Source organism: Oncorhynchus mykiss, chromosome 18 (assembly GCF_057628025.1).
Source record: "Oncorhynchus mykiss isolate SJ-2025 chromosome 18, ASM5762802v1, whole genome shotgun sequence".
NCBI lineage: Eukaryota > Metazoa > Chordata > Actinopteri > Salmoniformes > Salmonidae > Oncorhynchus > Oncorhynchus mykiss.
In genome coordinates, this window is record NC_143039.1 from 69,306,576 (window position 1) to 69,328,925 (window position 22,350).

A 22,350-nucleotide genomic window follows, 5' to 3' on the forward strand; every position below is an offset into this window, starting at 1 on the left:
TTAGACAGGGAGCTAAGGGGGAAAAGAGAGAGCTGCTGGACAGACGAGGCATCGAAAATCACAGATGGGAAAGTTAGATCACTTTACTCTCATTGTTTATTTGGAGTGCAAATGACCAGCCAAACATGTAATGGATTTTTTTGGTGGAGGACCTGACCCCTTAATTGACTGTTTTACTGCTCACTCCCAGTGCTCTTTTTAAGGACAGGGTGTTTTCCCCTGGGCCCTCATGAAATGTTGGGTCAGCATCTTTCTTCAAGCAACCCAATTCCTTATTTTGCTTAATCTAGCATGAGCTGTCATATCTCTCTTCTTCAAATTTACTTTACTGGTTATTTATTCATTTATTGGGTCCAAAAGAGGCACTTGTAATGTTTCAAAAGGGACCTCTTTCAATAATATCTAATTCACAAAATGTCTGGAATTGATGTGACATTGCCACAGATATTAACCATGCTTGGGAATGTAGAGTCATTCTCCATTCAGAACTTCACTCTCTCATAGGGTTGCAAAGGGTCGTAAACTTTCTGGTAAATTTCTGGAATTTTGCCTGAAATTTTCCATGGGAAGTTAAGCCCTGGAATTTGGGGAATTTTGCTTAAATTCATCAAAAAAGTTAGCTTATAACAGTGAACCTTTTTTTGTTGGATACACACAAGGCAATTCTAGGTCTTGTGGCATATTTTGGTTAAACTATCCCCAATTCAATGGAATTGCAACCCTCTGCATGTACAGTGCATTCTTCCATCACATGTAGAGCTTATTCTCAAGATCTTGCACACTAATGAGATGCTGTTGAGCCCACAGTATTACAAGGACTACATGTTTCCTAGTACGTTTTGATTACAATACCGGGTGGGGTGAATATATGTTATATGACATACATAATTTTTTGTTAACTAGTAAATAGTAGCTTACGGCAAAGTGTGCTTATAATTTCTTACATGTTAACAATTTCTGCTAGTTAGTTTTTGCTACCATGTGGGTTTTAGCTTGCTTGAGCCTGTTAACTGAGGAGTGTTAATTCACCTGTTTCCATACATATTTCGTTTCTAAACATTTATCTTACAAATTAGTTGTTTAATCTAACTGCTTAACAATTTGTCTGTACATGGAATTGTATTTGGGGCTTTAAAAATAAATAAAAAAATCCTAATCTTTACAGGAAAATGCCAAGGGTGATGTGTGGAGACATTTCACTGCAGCTAATGTAGAAGGAAACACTGTGTACATTTACAAATTCTGTGCCAAATCATATGTGAAGAATGCAACAAAGATGCAGAATCATCTGGCCAAGTGCATAAAGTTCCCTCAGCGCTCACAACAAGCAACCTCTGACAAAAGTCCCTCTACTTCTATTCGAGGTGAAAATTATGAATTAGACACCTTATCGAGAGCAACAGCTCATGGTCCTCCTGTTTTTTTTTTACTGAATGGAAGAACGTCATCAGAGAAATGCTGATGAATGTCTTGCTCGAGCTGTGTATTGGAAAAGATTTCTGAATGCTCTTCGCCCAGCATATACACGCCTCCAACCAGACATGCTTTATCTACTCATTTGCTGGATGCAGAGTTCAAGTGAAGGTCAAGCAAATCATAGAGAAAGCAGACTGTATCGCAATCATCTCTGATGGGTGGTCTAATGTTTGTGGGCAAGGAATAATTAACTACTTCATCTCCACCCCTCAACCAGTATTCTACAAGAGCACAGACACAAGAGACAACAGACACACCATTCTTTACATTGCAGATGAGCTGAAGGCAATCATCAATGACCTTGGACCACAGAAGGTATTTACACTGGTGACAGACAATGCTGCGAACATAAAGGCTGCTTGATCTAAAGTGGAAGAGTCCTACCCTCACATCACACCCATTGGCTGTGCTGCTCTTGCATTGAATCTGCTCCTCAAGGACATCATGGCACTGAAAACAATGGATACACTCTACAAGAGAGCCAAGGAAATGGTTAGGGATGTGAAGGGTCATCAAATTATAGCAGCAATCTACCTCACCAAGCAAAGTGAGAAGAATAAGAGCACCACATTGAAGCTGCCCAGCAACACCTGTCGGGATGGTGTTGTCATCATGTTTGACAGTCTCCTGGAGGGGCAGGAGTCTCCAAGAAATGGCCATATCACAGTCTGCCGATATGGACAACCTCATCAAGAGGATCCTCCTGGATTATGTATTTTGGGAGAGAGTGGTAAGCAGCCTAAAACTCCTGAAACCTATAGCAGTAGCCATTGCATGAATTGAGGGAGACAATGCCATCCTGTCTGATGTTCAGACTCTGCTTGCAGATCTAAGAGAAGAAATCCGTACTGCCCTGCCCACTTAACTGTTGCTCCAAGCAGAGGAAACTGCAGTTCTGAAATACATCAAAAAGCGTGAAGATTTGGCCAATTGGCCTGGACCCCTTTACTGCCGACACAGAGCCCCACCGATCCATCACGACTGGTCTGCCGACGTACCCGTCCGAGGGGGTTTCAACAGGCTCTTCAATTCCGACGTCCCCCGGGGGCCCATCTGCTAGCCCCAGCCCGCTAGCTGTCTGAATCGCCGTGTCTCCAGCTCGCCTAGCTACTCACTGGACCCTATGATCACCCGGCTACACATGCCTCTCCCTAATGTCAATATGCCTTGTCTATTGCTGTTTTGGTTAGTGATTGTCTTATTTCACTGTAGAGCCCCTCCAGCCTTGCTCAATATGCCTTTGCTAGCTGTTTTGTTCCACCCCCCACACATGCGGTGACCTCACCTGGCTTAAAACTTCTTAGGGCTCCATTAATGGGATTGATATGACAACAGCCAGTGAAAGTGCAGAGCATCAAATTCAAACAACAGAAATCTCATAATTAAAATTCCTCAACCATACATGTATCTTATACCATTTTAATGGTAATCATGTTGTTAAACCCACCAAAGTGTCCGATTTTAAATAGGCTTTACAGCGAAAGCAGAGAAATTCAGCCATTTTTTCAGCCAAAGAGAGGAGTCACAAAAAGCAAAAATAGAGATAAAATGAATCACTAACCTTTGATCTTCATCAGATGACACTCATAGGACTTCATGTTACACAATACATATATGTTTTGTTCGATAAAGTGCATATTTATATAATAGCTAGTTCCAAAAACATGCAGTGATATTGCAGAGAGCCACATCATTTTACAGAAATACTCATTATAAATGTAGATGAAAATACAATTGTTAGACATGGAAATATAGATACACTTCTCCTTAATGCAACCGCTGTGTCAGATTTCAAAAAGCAAAACATGCAATAATCTGAGTACAGCTTTCAGACAACAAATACAGCCAAAAAGATATCTGCCATATTGGGTAGTCAACATTAGTCATAAATAGCATTATAAATATTCACTTACCTTTGATGATCTTCATCAGAATGCACTCCCAGGAATCCCAGTTCCACATTAAATGTTTGATTTAGTTCGATAATGTCCATCATTTATGTCCAAAGAGATAGTTAGCACGTTTGGTAAACAAATCCAAAGTCATGAAGCGCGTTCCCTAGTTACAGACGAAATGTCAAAAAGTTCCGTTACTGTCCGTAGAAACATGTCAAACGATGTATGGAATCAATCTTTAGGATGTTTTTAACATAAAACTTCAACAATATTCCAACCGGAGAATTCCTATGTCTGTAGAAAAGCAATGGAACGAGAGCGAACTCTCTCGTGACCGCGCTTCAGAGCCTGTGGCACTCTGCCAGACACCTGGCTCAAACAGCCCTTATGAGCCCCCACTTCACAGTAGAATCCTCAAACAAGTTTCTAAAGACGGTTGACATCTAGTCGAAGCCTTAGGAAGTGCAACATAACCAATATCCCACTGTGTATTCAATAGGGTCTGGGTTGAAAATTGACCAACCTCAGATTTCCCACTTCCTGTTTGGATTTCTTCTCAGGTTTATGCCTGCCATATGAGTTCTATTATACTCACAGACATCATTCAAACAGTTTTAGAAACTTCAGAGTGTTTTCTATCCAATACTAATAATAATATTAGCTACCGGGACTGAGAAGCAGGCCGTTTACTTTGGGCACCTTTCATCCAAGCTACTCAATACTGCCCCTGCAGCCATAAGAAGTTAAATGGTTCCTCTAGAGACAAAACCTCTCTCAACGTCACTCAATGCCTAGGTTTACCTCCACTGTACTCACATCCATCCATACCCTTGTCTGTACATTATGCCTTGAATCTATACTTCAGGGCCCAGAAATCTGCTACTTTACTCTTTGTTCCGAATGCACTAGACGAACAGTTCTTATAGCCTTTAGCCGTACCCTTATCCTACTCCTCCTCTGTTCCTCTGCTGATGTAGAGGTTGACCCAGGCCCTGCATCCCCCAGCACCACTCCCATTCCCAAGGCGCTCTCATTTGTTGACTTATGTAAGCGCAAAAGCCTTGGTTTCATGCATGTTAACATTAGAAGCCTCCTCCCTAAGTTTGGTTTATTCACTGCTTTAGCACACTCCGCCAACCCCGATATCCTAGCCGTGTCTGAATCCTCGCCACCAATAATCCTGAAATTTCCATCCCTAACTATAACATTTTCTGACAAGATAGAACTGTCAGAGGGGGCGGAGTTCTGTCATGCTATCCAAGTCTGTGCCCAAACAATTCAAGCTTCTTCTTATAAAAATCCACCTTTCCAGAAACAAGTCTCTCACCGTTGTTACTTGTTATAGACCCCCTTCAGCCCCCAGCTGTGCACTGGACACCATATGTGAATTGATTGCCCCCCCATCTATCTTCAGAGTTCGCACTGTTAGATGACCTAAACTGGGACATGCTTAACACCCCGGCCGTCCTACAATTAAACATAGATGCCTTCACACAAATCATCAATGAACCTACCAGGTACAACCCTAAATCTGTAACCATGGGCATCCTTTTAAATATCATCCTGACCAACTTTCCCTCTAAATACACATCTGCTGTCTTCAACGAGGATCTCAGCGATCACTGCCTCATTGCCTGCGTGCGTAATGGGTCTGCGGTCAAACGACAACCCCTCATCACTGTCAACCACTCCCTGAAACACTTCAGCGAGCAGGCTTTTCTAATCGACCTGGCCCGGGTATCCTGGAAGGATATTGACCTCATCCCGTCAGTAGAGGATGCCTGGCTGCTCTTTGAAAGTGCTTTCCTCACCATTTTCAATAAGCATGCCCAATTCAAAAAATTTAAAACTAAGGAGAGATATAGCCCTTGGTTCACCCCAGTCTTGACTGCCCTTGACCAGCACAAACACATCCTGTGGCGTTCTGCATTATTTTAATTGTATTTTTATTTCACCTTTATTTAACCAGGTAAGCTAGTTGAGAACAAGTTCTCATTTACAACTGCAACCTGGCCAAGATAAAGCAAAGCAGTGTGAAACAAACAACAACACAGAGTTACACATGGAATAAACAAGCGTACAGTCAATAACACAATAGAAAAAATTAAGTCTATATACAGTGTGTGCAAATGGCTTGAGGAGGTAAGGCAATAAATAGGCAGATGATGATGTGCAAGTAGTGAAACTGGTGTGCAAAAGAGCAGAAAAGTAAATAAAAACAATATGGGGATGAGGTAGGTAGATTGGGTGGGCAATTTACAGATCGACTATGTACAGCTGCAGTGATCGGTTAGCTGCTCAGATAGCTGATGTTTAAAGTTAGTGAGGGAAATGTAAGTCTCCATTAGCATCGAATAGCCCCCGCGATATGCAACTTTTCAGGGAAGTCAGGAACCAATATACTCAGTTAGTTAGGAAAGCTAAGGCTAGCTTTTTCGAACAGAAATGTGCATCCCGTAGCACTAATTCCAAAAGGTTTTGGGACACCATGAAGTCCATGGAGAATAAGAGCACCCCCTCACTGCTGCCCACTGCACTGAGGATAGGAAACACTGTCACCACCGATAAATCTACGATAATCGATCATTTCAAGAGGCATTTTTCTACGGCTGGCCATGCTTTCCACCTGGCTACCCCTACCCCGACCAACACCTTAGCACCCCCTGCAGCAACTTTCCCAAGCTCCCCCCCCCCCCCCCCCCCCCCCCCGCTTCTCTTCACCCAAATCCAGACAGCGGATGTTCTGAAAGAGTTGCAAAATCTGGATCCCTACAAATCAGCTCGGCTAGGCTAGTCACTCTGGACCGTCTCTTTCTAAAATGATCTGCCGAAATTGTTCCAACTCCTATTACTAGCCTATTCAACCTCTCTTTCGTATCGTCTGAGATCCCCAAAGATTGGAAAGCTGCTGCGGTCATCCCCCTCTTCAAAGGGGAAGACACTCCAGCCCTAAACTGTTATAGAACTATATCCATCCTGCCCTGCCTTTCCAAAATCTTTGAAAGCCAAGTTAACAAACAAACCACCAACCATTTCAAATCCCACCGTACCTTCTCCACTATGCAATCTGGTTTCCGAGCTGGTCATGGATGCACCTCAGCCACGCTCAAGGTCCTAAACGATATCATAACCACCATCGATAAAAGACAGTACTGTGAAGCCGTCTTCATCGATCTGGCCAAGGCTTTCGACTCTGTCAATCACCACATTCTTATCGGCAGACTCAATACCCGTGGCTTCTCAAATGAATGCTTCGCCTGCTTCACCAACTACTTCTCAGATAGAGTTCAGTGTGCCTGTTGTCCAGACCCCTGGCAGTCTCTATGGGGATGCCACAGGATTCAATTCTCAGGCCGACTCTTTTCTCTATATATCAATGATGTCGCTCTTGCTGCTGGTGATTCTCTGATCCACCTCTACGCAGACGACACCATTCTGTATACTTCTGGCCCTTCTTTGGACACTGTGCTAACAAACCTCCAAACAAGCTTCAATGCCATACAACACTCCTTCTGCATCCAGCTGCTTTTAAATGCTAGTAAAACTAAGTACATGCTTTTCAATCGATTGTTGCTCGCACCCTCCCACCCTCCCAGCATCACTACTCTGGACGGTTCTTTTTTAGAATATGTGGACAACTACAAATACCTAGGTGTCTGGTTAGACTGTAAACTCTCCTTCCAGACTCACATTAATCATCTCCAATCAAAAATGTAATCTAGAATCGGCTTCCTATTTCGCAACACAGCCTCCTTCACTCATGCTGCCAAACATACCCTCATAAAGCTGAATATCCTACCGATCCTTGACTTCTGCAATGTCATTTACAAAATAGCCTCCAACACTCTACTCAGCAACCTGGATGTAGTCGATCACAGTGCCATCCGTTTTTTCCCCAAAGCCCCATATACTACTATGCTCTCGTTGGCTGGCCCTCAGTACATATTCGTCGCCAAACCCACTGGCTCCAGGTCATCTATAAGTCTATGCTAGGTAAAGCCCAGCCTTATCTCAGCTCAATGATCACCATAGCAACTGGAACGAATTGCAAAAATGTCTGAAGCTGGAGTCTTATCTCCCTCTCTAACTTTAAGCATCAGCTGTCAGAGCAGCTTACTGATCACTGTACCTGTACACAGCCAATCTGTAAATAACACACCCTACTACCTCATCCCCATGTTGTTACTTATCCTCTTGCTCTTTTGCACCCCAGTATCTCTACTTGCACATTATCATCTGCACATCTATCACTACAGTGTTAATGCTGAATTGTAATTATTTTGCCTCTATGGCCTATTTGCCTTACCTCCCTACTCTTCTACATTTACACACACTGTACATATATTTTTCTATTGTGTTATTGACTGTACGTTTGTTTATGTGTAACTCTGTGTTGTTGTTTTTTTTCGCACTGCTTTGCTTTATCTTGACCGGGTCGCAGTTGTAAATGAGAACTAAACTGAGAACTGTTCTAAACTGTGCTACCTGGTTAAATAAAGGGGAAACAAAAATGAAATACAAGCCCATGCAGCGTACATGTTGGACCCCAAGTATGCTGGCAAGAGCATCCTGGCAGGTGCAGAGTTCAACAAGGCCTATGGTGTCATCACTACCGTGTCTCACCACCTTGGCCTGGATGAGAGCAATGTTCTTGGCAGTCTGGCAAAGTACACTTCCAAGCAAGGGCTTTGGGATGGAGATGCAATATGACAGTCGTGCCAACGTATCTCATCAGCCAACTGGTGGAAGGGACTTTGTGGATCTGAGGATCTCTTTCCCCTGTTGCCTCCATCATCCTCCAAATCCAACCAACATCAGCCACCTCAGAGCACAACTGGTCCTTGTTTGGGAACACACACACACCAAAGCACGCAATAGGCTGACCAATTCAAGGGTTGAAACATTGGCAGCCATCCGAGCAGATTTGAGGCTTTTTGAGCCTGACAACAAGCCATCCTCAACAAGGTTGAAAAGTGACAGTGAAGATGAGGCCTCAGAGTCTGATGTTCAAGAGGTGGACATTGAGGAGGTCCAGGGAGAAGACATGGAAGCCTGAGATTAACACAACCAAAGCTCTAATTTCTAGACTATCATTTTACAAACTGTTGAAAACGTTTTTGGGAGATGCGATGGATCATTCAATATTCTCTTTCTTTTGTTGTTCAGTGAAATCACCCATGGGAAGACTCAACTCATTTAATTAATGTTCAATTCATAACTACATTTTTGGAAGGATGTAATCATTTGTAGTTATGTATACTCATAAGGTAAAAGGTTTCTGTTTCTGTCTCCATATGATATGGTAAATATATCCAATGCAAAAAAATCTACATTTAAATTGTATTAATATTAATTTGCATATATTTCCGTTAATTCCCATATATTCCCACGGAGAGTTTCCACCTCTGAATATTCCCCAAAATGTGCAACCCTACTCTCTCATAACCTCAACGAACTCAGGCGACATGAATGCGTCAAGTAGAATAATAAATACAAGATTTATTAGTGGCAGAAAGTTTAAGACATTCCTCACAATGTTGATTTCGTGCTGCAAATGAGCAACTTTTTGGCGGTTTTGCATTGGATATATTTACCAATACTGAGATGAGAACTGAATCATGAAAATGGGATGCAATATATAGTTGGGGGTGGCTCTCCCTCCCTCTCGTATGGGTAGAGGAGGCTGTGTCTGCTTTGCTGTGATAGGAGTTGCAGACCGATGGCGTGTAGCGGAGTAGGCGACAGTGTACTACGTGCCATAAATCAAGTCTGAACTGTCTCAACAGAGTCTGAGAAAAAAGGCATTTTGGTGTCGGCTGTAGAGACTGTTTACCTCCTCTTATTCTCTTGGGAACAACAGGATTCCGATCAGGGAGCTGCGTAAGGTAAGCGGCACGGGGAGGGGATAGAGCAACGAGAGAGAGGTAGAGACGGGCGCATAAACTCGTTTGGCCACATAGGTCTCTTCTCATTTATAATCAGCGTGCGCTTGTTCTTCGAGGGTTATGTAGGGTTTATTATCGACCCTGTACACACTGAAAGCTGTTTGGTCTGTCTGTGTCCTATCCATTATTCGAGGAGCAGTTGGAAGATTTTGTGGATGTGGACCAGAGCCATATTGTTCTAAATATATGGCTATGATGTGGACTAGTATTATGTTTTGTTCACACCGGGAGTTTTAACTCGCCGGAGTGAACAAAGGTGCGCCTTTTGTGGGTGGGTGGGGGGGTTGTCGTCTTTTTTTGATTGCACGGATTGAATTATATTTTGAGGATATAAAGTTAATCTGTATAAGTGTGTGTGTCATCAATGCAATGTTCCACAATGCATAGCGGTAGGCTAGTAAATGTTATTATTGAATCAGGATGGATGTGGGCAAGTGTAAATCATGTTTTTCAAATGTTTGTTTTTTTGCACACGAAAAAATATTGTAGTTGGTAGAGCAGATGATAAAGTCAGTTTTATGTGATATTTTTTTAAATAATTGGCATGCTTGTTATGTTGATTTCCAGCATATCTAATGTATCAAATTAGTTAGGGAAATAAAAACAGTGACTGGAGGTGAAATGAATGCCCTTGTTGCTCATTGAAACATTAGACCATTATTTGATGTTGCACATCATCAATCAGTATATTTACATAGTGCTAGTTGGGGGAATGAGAGAAAGCAGGGAAACACCATTGTCCTTCACTGGGAGGCAGCCAATGTCTCAGATTTATCAGCGATAACTCTCTTCTGTCTTCCTTTGCCCCTTCCCCTTTCACACAGTTTTACATCCTTGGCGCTGTGCTTTTGATGGCGTTCTTGCAGAAGACTGGAGACTACTGCCACGCGCAACATCCCAGAGCATAGACTGATCCAGGGGAGGATGCCCACTGCTTTGCCTTCTCAGCCTACTAACCTGCACTGAAGGGCTCCCTGCCTCCCAGGACTCTCCACCCCCTTAGATCTCTCACCGTAAGACCCTCTCAGGAACTCTAATGGGGTGATTGGACTAACTATTCCACTACTCTTCAGTGAAAGCCCCAAGCCCATGGCTACGCTCTTCCTCATCTAAACCAACCACAGTGACCCCAGAGGATCGACCAACCCGAGGGCGGATCTTTTCAAAGGAGGGAAAGGACTGAGAAGAGGATTGAAGAGGAGTTTTCGGAGGAGTTCAGCCCACCAGTTACCGTGGCGTCCGTGGTCCACCACTTTGTGTCCCCTGTGCGTCCCTGTCCGTGTTGCATTCGCACCCCCAGCTGGGTAACGGTTGTCAACATGGCCCGTATGAACCGTCCGGCGCCTGCCGAGGTGTGCTACAAGAACATGCGACTACTCATCACGCACAACCCCACCAACTCCACCCTGAACAGCTTCATCGAGGTGAGGACTGCTCTATCCAACCCTCTCTTTCTCCCTTGTTCTTTTCTCACCTTTATCTCTCTCTCATCTTCCCTCTTTGTTCTCTCTCTCCCTGTTCTCTCTCTCTCCCTGTTCTCTCTCTCTCTCTGTTCTCTCTCTCTCTCTGTTCTCAATCTCTCTGTTCTCGATCTCTCTGTTCTCGATCTCTCTGTTCTCGATCTCTCTGTTCTCGATCTCTCTGTTCTCGATCTCTCTGTTCTCGATCTCTCTGTTCTCGATCTCTCTCTGTTCTCGATCTCTCTCTGTTCTCGCTCCCTGTTCTCGCTCCCTGTTCTCGCTCCCTGTTCTCGCTCCCTGTTCTCGCTCCCTGTTCTCGCTCCCTGTTCTCGCTCCCTGTTCTCTCTCTCTCGCTCCCTGTTCTCTCTCTCTCGCTCCCTGTTCTCTCTCTCTCGCTCCCTGTTCTCTCTCTCTCTCGCTCCCTGTTCTCTCTCTCTCTCGCTCCCTGTTCTCTCTCTCTCTCGCTCCCTGTTCTCTCTCTCTCTCGCTCCCTGTTCTCTCTCTCTCTCGCTCCCTGTTCTCTCTCTCTCTCGCTCCCTGTTCTCTCTCTCTCTCGCTCCCTGTTCTCTCTCTCTCTCGCTCCCTGTTCTCTCTCTCTCTCGCTCCCTGTTCTCTCTCTCTCTCGCTCCCTGTTCTCTCTCTCTCTCGCTCCCTGTTCTCTCTCTCTCTCGCTCCCTGTTCTCTCTCTCTCTCGCTCCCTGTTCTCTCTCTCTCTTGCTCCCTGTTCTCTCTCTCTCGCTCCCTGTTCTCTCTCTCTCACTCCCTGTTCTCTCTCTCGCTCCCTGTTCTCTCTCTCTCGCTCCCTGTTCTCTCTCTCTCGCTCCCTGTTCTCTCTCTCTCTCGCTCCCTGTTCTCTCTCTCTCTCGCTCCCTGTTCTCTCTCTCTCTCGCTCCCTGTTCTCTCTCTCTCTCGCTCCCTGTTCTCTCTCTCTCTCGCTCCCTGTTCTCTCTCTCGCTCCCTGTTCTCGCTCCCTGTTCTCGCTCCCTATTCTCGCTCCCTGTTCTCTCTCTCTCTCGTTTTCTCTCTCTCGTTTTCTCTCTCGTTTTCTCTCTCCGTTTTCTTTCTCTCTCTCGTTTTCTCTCTCGTTTTCTCTCGTTTTCTCTCTCTCGTTTTCTCTCTCTCTCTCTCGTTTTCTCTCTCTCTCTCGTTTTCTCTCTCTCTCTCTCGTTCTCTCTGCGCACGCGCGCTTTGGCTGCACTATTACATTATGTCAATACTGATCCAAGCCCCTCCTCCCCACACTGCTTCTACACTGATAAAACAGTACAGAGGGATGATAACAACAGGCTCCTGATTTCACAAAGCCTCCGTTTCTATGGTGTCCTGGTGCAACCTTCGGACACCTTGCGGTGAGAGGAGCGTGCCGCACGGTCAGACAATAGCAGAACTACCGCTACACTTCTCAGAACAACGTGGGCCACAGGTGCCCTCTCACAGTGTACCGCGGACAGACACAGGTGCCCTCTCACAGTGTACCGCGGACAGACACAGGTGCCCTCTCACAGTGTACCGCGGACAGACACAGGTGCCTTCTCACAGTGTACCGCGGACAGACACAGGTGCCCTCTCACAGTGTACCGCGGACAGACACAGGTGCCCTCTCACAGTGTACCGCGGACAGACACAGGTGCCCTCTCACAGTGTACCGCGGACAGACACAGGTGCCCTCTCACAGTGTACCGCGGACAGACACAGGTGCCCTCTCACCTTGTACCGTGGACAGACACAGGTGCCCTCTCACAGTGTACCGCGGACAGACACAGGTGCGCTCTCACAGTGTACCGCGGACAGACACAGGTGCGCTCTCACAGTGTACCGCGGATAGACACAGGTGCGCTCTCACAGTGTACCGCGGATAGACACAGGTGCGCTCTCACAGTGTACCGCGGACAGACACAGGTGCCCTCTCACAGTGTACCGCGGACAGACACAGGTGCCCTCTCACAGTGTACCGCGGACAGACACAGGTGCCCTCTCACAGTGTACCGCGGACAGACACAGGTGCCCTCTCACAGTGTACCGCGGACAGACACAGGTGCCTTCTCACAGTGTACCGCGGACAGACACAGGTGCCCTCTCACAGTGTACCGCGGACAGACACAGGTGCGCTCTCACAGTGTACCGCGGACAGACACAGGTGCCCTCTCACAGTGTACCGCGGACAGACACAGGTGCCCTCTCACAGTGTACCGCGGACAGACACAGGTGCCCTCTCACAGTGTACCGCGGACAGACACAGGTGCGCTCTCACAGTGTACCGCGGACAGACACAGGTGCGCTCTCACAGTGTACCGCGGACAGACACAGGTGCGCTCTCACAGTGTACCGCGGACAGACACAGGTGCCCTCTCACAGTGTACCGCGGACAGACACAGGTGCCCTCTCACAGTGTACCGCGGACAGACACAGGTGCGCTGTCAAAGTGTACCGCGGCGGAAGGACAGGCACAGGCAGACAGGCGGACGGACAGACACAGGCAGAACCCTTAAAAATAACTCAATCAGACTCCTGTTTGTTTACTCCTGTTCTACCATATGAACATGTGCATGCAGACATATTGGCTCTATTTGTATACATACGTGTACCTCCCCTCCTCACACACACACACACACACACACACACACACACACACACACAGTGTGAGTTACTTTTAACCTAACTTGTCCCCTCCCTCCCCACACACACACACACAGTGTGAGTTACTTTTAACCTAACTTGTCCCCTCCCTCCTCACACACACACAGTGTGAGTTACTTTTCATCTAACTTGTCCCCTCCCTCCTCACACACACACAGTGTGAGTTACTTTTAACCTAACTTGTCCCCTCCCTCCTCACACACACACAGTGTGAGTTACTTTTCATCTAACTTGTCCCCTCCCTCCTCACATACACACAGTGCGAGTTACTTTTAACCTAACTTGTCCCCTCCCTCCTCACACACACACAGTGTGAGTTACTTTTCATCTAACTTGTCCCCTCCCTCCTCACACACACACAGTGCGAGTTACTTTTAACCTAACTTGTCCCCTCCCTCCTCACACACACACACAGTGTGTTACTTTTCATCTAACTTGTCCCCTCCCTCCTCACACACACACAGTGCGAGTTACTTTTAACCTAACTTGTCCCCTCCCTCCTCACACACACACAGTGTGAGTTACTTTTCATCTAACTTGTCCCCTCCCTCCTCACACACACACAGTGCGAGTTACTTTTAACCTAACTTGTCCCCTCCCTCCTCACACACACACAGTGTGAGTTACTTTTAACCTAACTTGTCCCCTCCCTCCTCACACACACACAGTGTGAGTTACTTTTAACCTAACTTGTCCCCTCCCTCCTCACACACACACAGTGTGAGTTACTTTTAACCTAACTTGCCCCCACCCCTCCCCCCTTAGGACCTTAAGAAGTACGGAGCCACGACGGTGGTGAGAGTGTGTGAGGTCACCTATGACAAGGCTCCGCTGGAGAAGGACGGCATCACCGTGGTGGTGAGTACAGCCCACAGTGTCACATGTCCCTCACATTTCCCTGTGAAGAGTAGAGGGGAGTGTCTCAGACAGGACTTCCCTTACTGATTCCCCCGAAAGACACGACGAGGGACGAGGGAGGGAAGGAGGGGGCAGAGTGTTATCAAACAAACTGCTCTGTGTTCAGTGGGGGCTGAGGTAGATGGGCGGGGGGGGGGGGCAAATTCCTGGAGCACACCCGGTCCTTATATGCACGTAAACACAGGCACACATGCATAAGTACTGATATACACCCAACATCCTGATAACAGCCAATACCCCTTCGAAGACTCATCTGGGTCACCCTTAAACACACAACTCGGACCAGTATCTGTATCTGAACTCGAAGACACTGTTTCTGATTACCCATACGTCAACGTTCCATCGTTGCCATGGCAGCTGCAGAGCCTGGTTACTCCACACGGCCTCCACATCTCCATTTTTTTCTCTCTCTCCAGTTACGTAAGCACTAATCTTGTTGCCAGACACTTCCACCCAAATGGGAGAAGAGTCTGGTGGTCCAATGTGTCAAACTGGGCCTTTGTTAGCCCAATACTGAAAGATATTGGCTTTATCTCCCACAACACACAATGATGACAAATACTTTACTCAGTAGGTCACCCCCATTGAATTATATGGTCACTCCCACTAAGGCCAACTTTTAATCGTTGATATCCCAGTCTTATATGCGCCACGCGCAATAGCCTGGGGACGAGGTTAAGTAAACACAAGATCCTGGATTTTTGTTTACGTGAAGGACATACTTAGCTTTCTGCCAGAACCCTGGAAAACATTGAGGATCATGGCAATTGGCAATAGCTCTCCAGCATCCAGAAAAACAGAAGTGAATGCCTGAGAGGGGGTAGCCTTTGTCTCGGGGGCGTCATGCACCCCAAAAATCTGAGGGGGCACAAAGTACGTGAGGACGGCTGGGGGGGATGTCTGGAGTGGGGCTAGGCCCCCTGTCCTGAAGTTGGAGAATTTCACATTTTTAGAAAACCTGAAACCGTTTTTTCCCTGCAGCTCTGCAGAGTGGTCACTAGCTGGCACAGCCACAAAGTCATACAATCTGATTCTAACCTTAACCACACTGCTAACCCTAATGCCTAACCCTAACCACACTGCTAACCCTAATGCCTAACCCTAACCACACTGCTAACCCTAATGCCTAACCCTAACCACACTGCTAACCCTAATGCCTAACCCTAACCACACTGCTAACCCTAATGCCTAACCCTAACCACACTGCTAACCCTAATGCCTAACCCTAACCACACTGCTAACCCTAATGCCTAACCCTAACCACACTGCTAACCCTAATGCCTAACCCCAACCACACTGCTAACCCTAATGCCTAACCCCAACCACACTGCTAACCCTAATGCCTAACCCCAACCACACTGCTAACCCTAATGCCTAACCCTAACCACACTGCTAACCCTAATGCCTAACCCTAACCACACTGCTAACCCTAATGCCTAACCCTAACCACACTGCTAACCCTAATGCTTAACGCTAACTTTAAATTAAGATTTAAAAAAAAAACACAATTCTGTTGTCATTAATTTTTATTATAGAGCCAATATTGACTTTGCAGTTGGCCCATCTAACGCCCAGTTCTGCCTCCAGGGTAAGATTCAAATCAAATTGTATTTGTCACATGTGCCGAATACAACAGTGAAATGCTTACTTACAAGCCCTTAACCAACAATGCTTTAAGAAGTTAAGAAAAAAAATACAAATAAGTATACATTTTTATTTTTAGTGAAAGTAACAAATAATTAAACTGTAGCAGTAAAATAACAAGCGAAGCTATATACTGGGGGTACCGGTGTGGGAGCACTGGAGGTAATATGCACATGTAGAGTTAAAGTGACTATGCATAGATTATAAACAGCGAGTAGCAGCAGCGTAAAATAGGGGTCTGGGTATTCAGGAGTCTTAGCTATTCAGGAGTCTTATGGCTTGGGGGTAGAAGCTGTTAAGAAGCCTTTTGGACCTCGACTTGGCGCTCCGGTACCGCTTGCCGTGCGGTAGCAGAGAGAACCGTCCATGACTAAGGTGGGTGGAGTCTTTGACAATTTTTAGGCCTTCTTCTGACACCGCCTGATATAGAGGTCCTGGATGGCAGGCAGCTTGGCCCCAGTGATGTACTGGGCCGTATGTTCTACCCTCTGTAGTGCCTTGCGGTCGAAGGCCGAGCAGTTGCCACACCGGGCAGGATGCTCTCAATGGTGCAGCTGTAGAACCTTGTTGAGGATCTGAGGAACCATGCCAAATCTTTTCAATCTCCTGAGGCGGAATAGGCTTTGTCGTGCCCTCTTCACAACTGTCTTAGTGTGTTTGGGCCATGGTAGTTTGTTGGTGATGTGGACACCAAGGAGCTTGAAGCTCTCAACCTGTTCCACTACAGCCTTGTTGATGAGAATGGGGGTGTGCTCGGACCTCCTTTTCCTGTAGTCCACAATCATCTCCTTTGTCTTGATTACGCTGAGGGAGAGGTTGTTGTCCTGGCACCACACGACCAGGTCTCTGAACTCCTCTCTATAGGCTGTCTCATCGGTGATCAGGCCTACCAATGTTGTGTCATCGGCAAACTTGTTGTTGGTGTTGGTGAGTCGTGCCTGGCCATGCAGTCATGAGTGAACAGGGAGTACAGGAGGGGACTGAGCACGCAGCCCTGAGTGGCCCCCGTGTTGAGGATCAGCGTTGCGGATGTGTTGTTCCCTACCCTGCTAGAAAAACAGTCCTGTAGCTTAGCTTCTGCTTCATCTGGCCACTTTCCTATTGATCTAGTCACTGGTGCTTCCTGATTTAGTTTTTTCTTGTAAGCAGGAATCAGGAGGATACAAGTATGTTTAGATTTACCAAATGGAGGGCGAGGGAGATCTTTGTATGCGTCTGTGTGGAGGAAAGGTGGTCTAGAGTTTATTTATTTAATCCCCCCTCTGGTTGCACATTTAACATGCTGATAGAAATGAGGTAAACTGATTTGAGTTTTCCTGCATTAAAGTCCCAGCCACTAGGAGCGCCGCCTCTGGATGAGCGTTCTCCTGTTTGCTTATGGCCACATACAGCTCATTGAGTGCGGTCTTAGTGCCAGCATCGGTCTGTGGCGGTATATAGACAGCTATGAAAAATATAGATGTAAATAGACCGCTCCTGCTGTCTCTAGAGTTGAAAACAGCAGGTCTGGGACAGGTAGCACATCCAGTGAACAGGTCAGGGTTCCATAGCCGCAGACAGAACAGTTGAAACTGGAGCAGCAGCACGGCCAGGTGGACTGGGGACAGCAAGGAGTCATCATGCCAGGTAGTCCCGAGGCATGGTCCTAGGGCTCAGGTCCTCCGAGAGAGAGAGGGAGAGAAAGAAAGAGAATTAGAGAGAGCATACATAAATTCACACAGGACACCGGCTAAGACAGGAGAAATATTCCAGATATAACAGGCTGACCCTAGCCCCCCCGACACAAACTACTGCATCATAAATACTGGAGGCTGAGACAGGAGGGGTCGGGAGACACTGTGGCCCCATCTGACGATACCCCGGACAGAGCCAAACAGGCAAGATATAACCCCACCCACTTTGCCAAAGCACAGCCCCCACACCACTAGAGGGATATCTTCAACCACCAACTTACCATCCTGAGACAAGGCCAGGTATAGCCCACAAATATCTCAATCATAGGACCTACTGAAGAGATGAGTCTTCAATAAAGACTTCAAGGTTGAGACCGAGTCTGCGTCTCTCACATGGGTAGGCAGACCATTCCATAAAAATGGAGCTCTATAGGAGAAAGCCCTGCCACCAGCTGTTTGTTTAGAAATTCTAGGGACAGTTAGGAGGCCTGCGTCTTGTGACCGTAGCTTACGTGTAGGTATGTACGGCCGGGCCAAATCAGAGAGATGGGTAGCAGCAAGCCTATGTAATGCTTTGTAGGTTAGCAGTAAAACCTTGAAATCATCCCTTGCCTTGACAGGAAGCCAGTGTAGGGAGGCTAGCACTGGAGTAATATGATGAAATTGTTTGGTTCTAGTCAGGATTCTAGCAGCCGTATTTAGCACTAACTGAGGTTTATTTAGTGCTTTATCTGGGTAGCCGGAAAGTAGAGCATTGCAGTGGTCTAACCTAGAAGTGACAAAAGCATGGATGAATTTTTCTGCATCATTTTTGGACAAAGTTTCTGATTTTTGCAATGTTACGTAGATGGAAAAAAGCTGTCCTTGAAACAGTCTTGATATGTTCGTCAAAAGAGAGATCAGGGTCCAACGTCGAGATCCTTCAGTTTTATTTGAGACGACTGTATAACCATCAAGATTAATTATCAGATTCAACAGAAGATCTCTTTGTTTCTTGGGACCTACAACAAGTATCTCTGTTTTGTCCAAGTTTAAAAGTAGAACATTTGAAGCTATCCACTTCCTTATGTCTGAAACACAGGCTTCCAGCGAGGGCAATTTTGGGGCTTCACCATGTTTCATCGAAATGTACAACTGTGTGTCATCCGCATAGCAGTGAAAGTTAACATTATGTTTCCGAATGACATCACCAAGAGGTAAAATATATAGTGAAAACAATAGTGGTCCTAAAATGGAACCTTGAGGAACACTGAAATTTACAGTTGATTTGTCAAGAGGACAAACCATTCACAGAGACAAACTGATATCTTTCCAACAGATAAGATCTAAACCAGGCCAGAACTTTTCCGTGTAGACCAATTTGGGTTTCCAATCCCTCCAAAAGAATGTGGTGATCGATGGTATCAAAAGCAGCACTAGGGTCTAGGAGCACGAGGACAGATGCAGAGCCTCTGTCTGACGCCATTTAAAGGTAATTTGCCATCTTCACAATGCAGTCTCAGTGCTTTGATGCGGTCTAAAACCAGTCTGAAGCGTTTTGTATACATTGTTTATCTTCTGGAAGGCCGTGACAGATTTTTCAATTTTTTTTGAGAAGGATGGGAGATTCGATATAGGCCGATTTTATTTTTTTATTTTTTATTTTTTATTTATTTTTTTTTTCTGGGTCAAGGTTTGGCTTTTTCAAGAGAGGCTTTATTACTGCCACTTTAGGACACATCCGGTGGATAGAGAGATGTTTATTATGTTCAACATAGGAGGGCCAAGCACAGGAAGCAGCTCTTTCAGTAGTTTAGTTGGAATAGGGTCCAGTATGCAGCTTGAAGGTTTGGAGGCCATGATTATTTTCATCATTTTGTCAAGAGATATAGTACCAAAACACTAGCCTGTGTTTTAGTAGCCTGAAATGGCTTCTTGGTAGCTAGTAGGCTGGGCTAGCTAAAGCCAACTTCATACAATTGCTAGGTGGCTAGTAGTATTACAGATACATTTCTTTGATTTTAAACAGGTCTAATCTGAGGGAGCACGTGCCCCCTATGGGAATGACACCTCTGCTACCTCCCACCCTCTCCTTTATCTCTATAGGGATATTGGGGAAATCTGGAGAGATCTTGTCAAAGGGCTCGTACTCTATTAAGCAATCAGCTGTCCAGTGCCCCAAAATATTGACAACAACAATGAAGCTAGGGCCAGACAGATGGATAGAGCTGTACTCTGTTATCATAGCTCTATCTGTCTGGCCTGCAGGGTGTTTTGCCTAGAACTCCGCTCACATGGACGGAGACCTGGGAGGATGGCTGTTCTTCTTAAAGGCTGCTTCAACTGTTGAATAACTGTTGTAATAGGGAAGAAACGGGTGATGTGACGTTTTAAGTGTTAACTCATTTGGGATATCGCTGTTAACTAGGAATTGATTATGGTGAATTGTTATAGTGAATTGTATGTTTATTCAATATCTCCACTGCGATTTGATGCTCTGGAGGCAGTGAGTTGCCTTGGCTACAGGATTTCACAGCTAGGGTCTCATAATTGGATAGTTAATGTGAACAGTGTGTTCTGTGTGTTGAGAGCATGGTATTGGAGCAGGTCATCTTGTATCTATGACATTCTAAAAACCATTCCGAGGTCACGTTGACCGGAACGGAAGCCTGTGTGTGTGTGTGTGTGTGTGCCAGCATGCGAGGTGAGTGTGCGTGTGATCATACCTCGTTTCCGGAGTAGGCCAGTGCTGCTGTTATTGAGCCCATATTACCTCAGCCAACATCATGCAGCAGCTTACAACATGTACTACGCTGCAAATATTTAGCCTTCAGGAGCTGATGCTAGAAAGCCTAGGAAAACAGTAAGACACGGCCCAAGGCAAATAAATAGCCTAACCCCCAAATGAGAGATGGTCTGTTTTGGTGGTGGCTGCCGCCTAAGCTGCCTGGTAGGGATTGTGTGTGTGTGTGTGTTTGTGGGGGTAAGAGGCTCTTGGTCTCTGCTTCCTCATGAAAGGCCAACTCCCTCCTCTGTTAGGTGTTACTATGGTAATTCCACACTGTTTACTATAAATGACACACCTACAGTACCAGTCAAAAGTTTGGACACACCTGCTCATTCCAGGGTTTTTCTTAATGTTTTAATATTTTCTACATTGTAGAATAATAGTGAATAATTTTTTTTATGACATAACACATGGAATCATGTCGTAACCAAAAAATATTTTTTAAAAATCAAAATAGATTTTATATTTGAGATTCTTCAAAGTAGCCACCTGTTGCCTTGATGACAGCTTTGCACACTCTTGGCATTCTCTCAACCAGCTTCATGAGGTATTCACCTGGAATGCATTTCAATTAACAGGTGTGCCCTAAGTTAATTTGTGAAATGTCATTCCTTAATGTGTTTGAGCCAATCAGTTGTGTTGTGACAAGGGGTGGTTTACAGAAGATAGCCCTATTTTGTAAAAGACCAAGTCCATATTATGGCAACACCATAATATGAAACAACAGTCCATCATTACTTTAAGACATGAAGGTCAGTCAATCCGGAAAATATCAAGAACTTTGAACGTTTCTTCAAGTGCAGTCGCAAAAACCATCAATCGCTATGATGAAACTGGCTCTCATGAGGACCGCCACAGGAAAGTAAGACCCAGAGTTAGCTCTGCTGCAGAGGATAAGTTCATTAGAGTTACCAGCCTCAGACATTGCAGCCCAAATAAATGCTTCACAGAGTTCAAGTATCAGACACATCTCAACATCAACTGTTTATAGGAGACTGTAAATCAGGCCGTCATGGTCGAATTGCTGCAAAGAAACCAGTACTAAAGGACACCACTAAGAAGAATATACTTACTTGGGCCAAGAAACAGGAGCAATGACATTAGACCGGTGGAAATCTGTCCTTTTTGTCTTATCCGAAATGTTCTATTTTTGGTTCCAACCGTCGTGTCTTTGTGAGACGCAGAGTAGGTGAACAGATGATCTCCGCATGTGTGGTTCCCAACCGTGAGGCATGGAGGAAGAGGTGTGATGGTGTGGGGGAGCTTTGCTGGTGACACTGTCAGTGGTTTATTTATAATTCAATGCACACTTAACCAGCATGGCTACCACAGCGTTCTGCAGCGATATGCCATCCCATCTGGTTTGCGCTTAGTGGGACTATCATTTGTTTTCAACAGGACAAAGACCCAAAACACCTCCAGGCGGTGTAAGGGCTATTTGACTAAGAAGGAGAGTGATGGAGTGCTGCATCAGATGACCTGGCCTCCACAATCACCTGACCTCAACCCAATTGAGATGGTTTGGGATGAGTTGGACTGCAGAGTGAAGGAAAAGCAGCCAACAAGTGTTCAGCGTATGTGGGAACTCCTTCAAGACTGTTCCAGGTAAATCTGGTTGAGAGAATGCCAAGAGTGTGCAATGCTGTCAAGGCAAAGGGTGGCTACTTTGAAGAATGTGAAATCTAAAATATATTTTGATTTGTTTAACACTTCAGGTTACTACATGATTCCATGTGCTTTTTCATAGTTTTGATGTCTTCACTATTATTCTACAATGTAGATTATAGTAAACATAAAGAAAAACCCTGGAATGAGTAGGTGTGTCCAAACGTTTGACTGGAACTGTATTTGGGACAATTGTTGAGAGGTATGAGTTAGTGATACTTTTTAAACACTCCCTAGACAGCCAGCCCTCCCTGGAGATCAACAGACCCT

The 22,350-nt window shown here is 45.6% G+C and overlaps 1 protein-coding gene across 6 annotated transcripts in view; it reads left to right on the plus strand.

Moving 5' to 3' along the window:
- The window catches only part of LOC110496663 (protein tyrosine phosphatase type IVA 3), a 68,980-nt gene that overhangs the window by 36,771 nt on the left and 9,859 nt on the right, over positions 1-22,350 (plus strand). For 2 of the 6 annotated variants that reach the window (XM_036953448.2, XM_090209231.1), the window contains exons 1-3: positions 9,279-9,572; positions 10,141-10,740; positions 14,179-14,271. In XM_036953448.2, coding sequence (XP_036809343.1) covers positions 10,636-10,740; positions 14,179-14,271 — 198 coding nt within the window. In that variant the 5' untranslated portion in view covers positions 9,279-9,572; positions 10,141-10,635. Of the gene's footprint in view, positions 1-8,984; positions 9,257-9,278; positions 9,573-10,140; positions 10,741-14,178; positions 14,272-22,350 lie in introns of those variants that run through there. The other 4 variants (XM_036953447.2, XM_090209230.1, XM_036953445.2 and 1 more) reach the window with 3 other exon arrangements.